Here is a 7,172-nt window from a genome sequence, read left to right on the forward strand (position 1 = left end):
CAAATAAAAAACATTTGTTGATTGAATGATTCCAGGGAATAAACACAGGAATAAACAGGCCCTGCTGTGGCACTCAACTAATGTGAAGAAGTCACAAATAAGATCTGGATCATGTGCATATTCAGAAAGTGATGGCATAACGACAGGAAATCGAATCTGGCTCGGAAGGCCTTGGAGCTCCTCAAACTCTTTTTTTTTTTTTAAATGTCTTTATTGATTTCAGAGAGGAAGGGAGAAAGGGGGGAGGGAAGGAGGGAAGGAGGGAGAGACAGCCAAGGGGGTGGGGAGGGAGGGAGAGAGACATCAATGATGAGAGAGAATCATCAATTGGCTGCCTCCTAAAGGCCCCACACAGGGGACCAAGCCCACAACCTGGGCATGTGCCTGGACCAGGAATTGAACTATGATCTCCTGGTTCATAGGTCGACGCTCAACCACCAAACCACACCAGCCAGGCGCTCCTCAAACTTCTTTACAGCCAAATGTGTTAAGGGTGGGGGCAAAGTAAGGAACATACAAAGAAAATAGGGACTGATGTAATTCAAAAATGATTCATAAAACTTATTTGTTCAACAGTTTAACTTTCTCCCCACTAAACTTTGAACTCTAAACTGCCAGTAAGTTGCCAAATGACTATTTGTCTAAAAAAGCATACCAACAGTAGGACATTTTGAATTCTGAGATTAATAGTCATAACCCCATATTCTATGCTTGAACTATATTCAGATCAAACACCAATTGCGACCTTAGGTTTTAAAATCACCGTCACATACAGCGGGTGAATTGACCTGACTCCAGCCCCTGGGCTCCTTACCGCATTCAGCTGTGATGGAGGCCAACCCTCCATACACAAAGGGCTTCCAGTTGAGGGCCGACATGCTCACACCTGTCCCTTCTCCTTTGATTCACAGAAACAGCCTCCAACAGGATCTTTCCTGGGAACAAATGGAAGCCGTTTCAAAGTTGGAATTTCTCACACAGGCAGTTTCTTCTTTAAACTTGTGTTTGAGTTGGAGAGCACTGTCAGATGTTATCACTGAAACTCTCCTGCAACAATTCCCAACGAGTCTGTGATAGGAACCTTGCCTCAATAAAGCAAAGCACCCCTATCCACTAAACTCCAAATCAGCAACTACTATTCTCACTTTATCAGTTGCCTAATTCTCATTCAGGCCTTAAGTAACCCAGTATACTGATACCTTGATATGTGTATATGTATTCAGTGTAGTACAATGAGGCTATTTTCTGGGTAGTCTATTTTCTGTTCTTCAGTATTTGCTATTTGTCACTGTCTTTGTGAGTCCCTCCTGGGAGCCACTGAAGTCCCTCAGGGACACTGGAGGAGAAAAAAAGTGCTGCAGTTCAGTGTCACAGGTAAAATGACAATTACTTAAAATTACCAAAATATACTTCTAGCTTACACTGTCAGCTCTCTTCTCTTACCCATCTATATATATAAACGGGTAATATGCAAATAGCCAGGCGTCACGACCAGCTCAGGAGGAGGCTGCATTACGAGACGGCTCAGGAGGAGCTGCGCGTGCAGATGGGCGGGAGGGCACTGCGTGCCGCCCCCACCCCAGCAAACACACACCAGGGGTGGAGGGGTGCTCTGAGCGGCCTCGGCGCGGCTCGGAGCACGCCCCCGGTGGGTGGTGGCAGCGGCCAGAGCGAAGCAGCCCTGGTCCCAGATGCCTGGAGGCAGCTGGAGCAAAGCAGCCCAGGTCCCGGGTGCCTGGTGGCAGCTGGAGCAAAGCAGCCCAGGTCCTGGGTGCCTGGTGGCAGCTGGAGTAAAGCAGCCCAGGTCCCGGGTGCCTGGTGGCGGAGGGAAGCCAGTGCCGGCAGCCAGGGGAAGGAAGGCCTATTCTTGCACGAATCTTCGTGCATCGGGCCTCTAGTAGTATATAATAGCTGGGAGGCAGCTTGGTGTGAAGGAAAAAGGCAGACTCTGGGGTCAGAGCCTCACCACTTCCTTTCAAGGGAAGTTCCTGTTAACCTCTGTTTTTTCTTCATTAACAACAACATCATCATCATCACAGCAGCCAACAAAACCTATTAGGGGTAAAGCCCATACTTTTATTCACTAAGCTAAGTAAAATATCTAGCTTTCAGACCTATTGTGGGGATTAAATTTAAAAAAAAAAAAAAACTAGCACAAAAGACACTAAATAAACACTGACTTTCATCCTCCTTTCCTGTAATGATCCTGGTCCACTGAGACATACACTCACATGCCTGTCACATTCATTATATGTTTCTGTAGTTTTATACAATGAAGTTGGTAAATATGGCCTCATGTCCATTAACCAGAAATACATGCAAGTTAACACACTTTTGTGTATATACTATCAAAAATCATTATTGCTGGTTTAAAATAAAACATCTACTTACTAGAGTCATTACTGGCCAGCAATATGCCCAATGTTTCTACTTTGAATGTTTTAGGAATTTCCCAAGTCCACATTTCCCAGGAGAAGCCTATCATTAGTCACTATTGACAAGATTGTCAGTTCTCAACAAAGTAAAGTGGCTTCCTTAAACTAAGAGAAAACACAAGGAACCCAAAGGGGTCTCTAAATAGATCTACCAATAGCTATTCCTCATTTATGGACATTAAGCAAATTCGGAATAGTTACAAATGAATTAGGCAGATGGCCTCCTAAGCATGGAACTAGAAAAGCATCATATGCTTTATGTATTGCAGTACTAAGAACAAGCCACGTCTTTGAAAATTCATCTTCCTGTTATCCTTGAAAACATTTAATAATATCTGTACTTAGCCTTAATAAATTCATAACTAATATAATGATTAACACTGTAAGTTACAGACTGTCCAATAATTCATTTACTGTCCAGTAGTACCTCCCTTAACCCATTGTTGGATTTTGCTGACTCGAAGTTAAAAAACAAAATGATAACTACAGGCGCTGGCCAGGTAGCTCAGTTGATTACAGGTTGTCCTGAATTCCAAAGTTGTGGGTTCGATCCCCTATCAGGACACATACAAGAAACAACCAATGAATGCATAAATAAGTGGGGTAACCAACTGATGTTTCTCTCTCTCTCAAAAAATCAACTAAAAATAACTACATAACAATGACATATGGAAGTTCAGTATAAATTTCAGTGGATTCCCCCAACAAATTTGGGATAGGAGGACCGAAAAAGTGACCAGGAAGGCAAGTCTCAGCTGATGGGGACAGAGCTGGGCTTCCAACTCCAAGAGTTTTGCTTCCAAGTGCAGGATTCTTCCTGCTGCCACCTGAGGCTGTACACGAAAGGAGGAGTGATGGCATTTTAATTAATGAGAAAATATTACTAGGCTTCAAAAGGTACTACTGATAAGATGCATCTTATAAACACAAATGTGCTTAATTTAAGAGAAAAGCCTAAGAGAAAATAATAGTCAGAAGGTAGTCAATCTAAACAGGGATAATTTATTTTCTAACACAACAACAAAGATAGTGTTCATATGATTCTTTTTTCAGGGTACTTTTACTGAGGTGAAAGCCACATACTATAAAATAAACCATCTTAGCAAACACTTCAGTGGCACTTACTTTATTCAAAATGTTGTGCAACCACTACCTTTATCCAGTTCCAAAAAATTTCATCACTCCACAGGATAACTATTAAGCAGTTGTTCCCCATTACCCCCTTCCCTAACCTCCATATGATTATTTTCTTAGTGTGATACTGCATATACATCAAGCATCTGTGTGGAATATAAAGGATTCCTTGTCAGTAGTTCCTAACCTGGTTGTGAAACTTCTTAAAAATGCAGACACCAGGGCCCCATCAACAGAATGAGGATCTCAGGAACATCCCAAGGATCTATGTTGTTACTGAAAATCAGTGGGTTAAATATATTATGGCCAATTCAGATGTTGGAATACTTATCACTTAAATTCCTGTTTTAAGTATTTAATCCTCGAAGATAAGAATATAGTTCATTCTCTTTTTATATATATATTTTTTATTGATTTCAGAGAAGGGAGAGGAGGGGGGGGGTAGAGAGAGAGAGAGAGAGATATCAATGATGAGAGGGAATCATTGACAGGCAGGCCCCTACTGGGGATTGAGTCCGCAACTCAGGCATGTGCCCTTGACCAGAAGCGAACCTGGGACCCTTCAGTCTGCAGGCTGTCTGACACTGAGCCAAATCGGCTAGAGTTAGTTCATTATTTTTATTCATCTTATTAAGTAACATTTTTTTCTACAATGAATATAGTATGTGTGTCTATGCCATTTATATGGACATAAACACCCTATTGGGGATTGAGTCCGAAACTCAGGCACGTGCCCTTGACCAGAAGCGAACCTGGGACCCTTCAGTCTGCAGGCTGTCTGACACTGAGCCAAATCGGCTAGAGTTAGTTCATTATTTTTATTCATCTTATTAAGTAACATTTTTTTCTACAATGAATATAGTATGTGTGTCTATGCCATTTATATGGACATAAACACGCATACGTATATACACAAAAGATATCCTCTAAAACGTCAGCAAAAATTTATGGGAAATGGGATTATACTAACTTCTAACTTAAAAACAAAACATTTATCAAAGGCGACATTGTCATATGACCTCATGCAATCTAACTAACTTCCTGGTTTCCTGCCACTACTTTTTGTTTTGCTAGTTTAGTTTTAATGAGATTTGGCTTCTGTTGGTTTTTATATTAACTTTTAGTTAGATCACAACCCAGAGTTTCTGAGTTATTCTCATCTGTAAATACTCAACTAGAACTCAAATTTTTGTGGAGTTGCCTCCCCATGGTTTTAAATCATGTGGGATGGTGCACCTACCCATTAGTTCCTATTCAGATGTACCACCACAATAAACATGTCTTCCACAAATGATGTCAACTCCTGCATCCCAAATTAAACTGTAAGAAAATACTTCCTGTTCAATTACAATTTTTAAAAATTAGCTAGGAAGCGAGGGGAAAAAAACTTTTGAGTTCTTCTCCTTTCCTTTCTGAATGCTAAGACTAGATCCCTGAGCAGTTAAGATTACAGTGCCTTCCCACGTTAATGTTTGTTAAGAAGAATTTGGCTTAAATAACAACCAGAGAACATCAGTAGTTGGTCAAACATCCAAGAAAAGGTTCTAGCAAAGACTGGAATATTCAGTAAGCCATACTGACCACAGCCAGCTGCAACAGGGCTTATTTTAGGCTGAAATCTCTGCTGAGTAAACAAAACCAATTCTTTGTCTTTTGAGTTCCTTTTGGAGGGGTTCTTCTCACACCCGTTCCTGAACTTCCTAGCATAATTGTTGGGGAAAATCACAATCCTAATGAAGTGCCATGACTGACAGGCCAACACAAGCAGAGAGACTCATGTGTCCTTAGCAATCACTAGTGTTTGGAAGCATCTCAGCCTGAGATTCAGGGAAGGGATTATAACTTGGTAAAAATTCCAGTGTCAGGTACAGACAGCAGTGGCTGTCGGTCAGTGCCCTCTTTGCATTTCTCTTTAGATATACCCTCTAGCCTGAGTTAACAGCCAGAGACCACAGAAGGCAGTAAAGGTCTCTTTACTGTCTTCTGAACACAATACTAATAACAGTAGATGCCATTATTGACTATTTGATATGTCAGGCATTGCTGTACCTTTTCCACTTAAAGGATTTTATTTAATTATTACAACTCCATGAAATAGGTATCATTAGCCTCATTTCACAATTGAAATAGTCTCAGAGAGGAAACGTGACTTTCCCTAGTCACACAACTACAAAGTCCTCAAACTAAGGTCTCAAAAGAATGCATAAGCATAAGCAGGGTAGGGAATTCTGAATATTCATAATAAATGTAATATTTTCTTGCAGGAGAAATACAAAATTCTCTATTTTTTTAAAAAAGTGTTTCCTGGCTCTAGCCAGGTTGCTCAGTGGATAGAGCTTCAGCCTGTGGACTGAAGGGTCCCTGGTTCGATTCCTGCCAAGGGCACACGCCCGGGGTTGCAGGTTCGATCCCCAGTAGGGGACTTGCAGGAGGCAGACGATCAATGATTCTCTCTCATCATTGATGTTTCTATTTCTATCTCCCTCTCCCTTCCTCTCCAAAATAAAGAATATAAAATTCTTTTAAAAAGTGTTTCCTGAGTGCAAATGTCTATACAAATTATGAATTTCAAAGGATTCTCCCCACACTAAATATGTTAAGTTACATAACCTCTGAATTATATTTTTTTCTTACTTAGCACTTATTTTTCTCCTCACCATATTTGTACAGCTGCAAAGAGAGGTAATTAAATACAGTAATTGCTACTGGAACTTCTGAAAGCTTCCCAAGTTTCTCTAACATTCTTAATTCTGGATAAGTTTTTTCTATTTTATTTGTGTTCCCTTTTCATTCTGCAGTCCTAAATTGTAATCACAGTCTTGAAAGTTCAGTGCGTTTATAAACCTTTATTCCCCGCCTTGCATGAACTTTTCCTATTTCCTATTCTTTTTAAGGGTATAGGATGAAAAATAAGCTCATCACAGACTTATAAATGTGAGATTTGAAAGGAATGTTAGAAACTATCTCATATGACTTTGGGTGATGGGCACACAGTGCAATTGTAACATAGAAACCCACACCTGAAACCTATGTGTTCCAGGTCACCCCAATAAATAAAAAGAAAACTACGTATCATTTCACATGAATTACCCGATCCCATGGCCACAAGACTTGGCAGCCACAAAGCAAAGACCACTTTTCTTTCCACTTTTCTCACTACTTGCTGAGGATGAATCTAGAATGTGCCGGCAGTCGCAACATTGTTTTGCTATTCTTGCGCAGGAACAAGGCTGATCATCGCAACTGCTTTCCATTAAATTACTTACACCCAGAAAGACGCTAACATCCAGAGCTACGTTACCTTCCCAAGCACATTAATTCGACCGGTCCTTGCGAACATAAGCCAACCTGGGGTGTCGCGGGGCAGTTCAAAATGCAGCGAGCCCTTTCCCGGAGCAGAAGCCGCGGTGCCCTGAATGAAGCACGAGTGGGAGGGACGCAGAGGAGGCGAAGCGCACTGCGGGGCCAGCGATGCCGGGCGGACCGCACACCTGGATCTCAGCGACGCGGGCGCTGGAGTCACCACACCGCCGAGTGATGAGGAGGGGAGCCGGCGCTCCGCACTCCGAGGAACCCTCCCGACCGCCAGCGGCGGCAGCCAGA

At 41.8% G+C, this 7,172-nt stretch overlaps 1 protein-coding gene across 6 annotated transcripts in view; it reads right to left on the reverse strand.

Annotated features, from left to right (window-relative positions):
• SLC25A30 (solute carrier family 25, member 30) overlaps positions 1–7,152 on the reverse strand; it is a 23,013-nt gene extending 15,861 nt beyond the window's left edge. The window contains exons 1-2 of one of the 6 annotated variants that reach the window (XM_005863221.2): positions 6,871–7,152; positions 815–935 (exon numbers count right to left, since the gene is read on the reverse strand). In XM_005863221.2, coding sequence (XP_005863283.1) covers positions 815–878 — 64 coding nt within the window. In that variant the 5' untranslated portion in view covers positions 879–935; positions 6,871–7,152. Of the gene's footprint in view, positions 1–814; positions 936–1,199; positions 1,341–3,756; positions 3,846–6,659; positions 6,683–6,835 lie in introns of those variants that run through there. The other 5 variants (XM_014537219.1, XM_005863219.2, XM_014537220.1 and 2 more) reach the window with 5 other exon arrangements.
• Positions 7,153–7,172: the final 20 nt, after the last annotated feature.

This window comes from Myotis brandtii, unplaced genomic scaffold, assembly GCF_000412655.1.
Source record: "Myotis brandtii unplaced genomic scaffold, ASM41265v1 scaffold174, whole genome shotgun sequence".
NCBI classification, from domain to species: domain Eukaryota; kingdom Metazoa; phylum Chordata; class Mammalia; order Chiroptera; family Vespertilionidae; genus Myotis; species Myotis brandtii.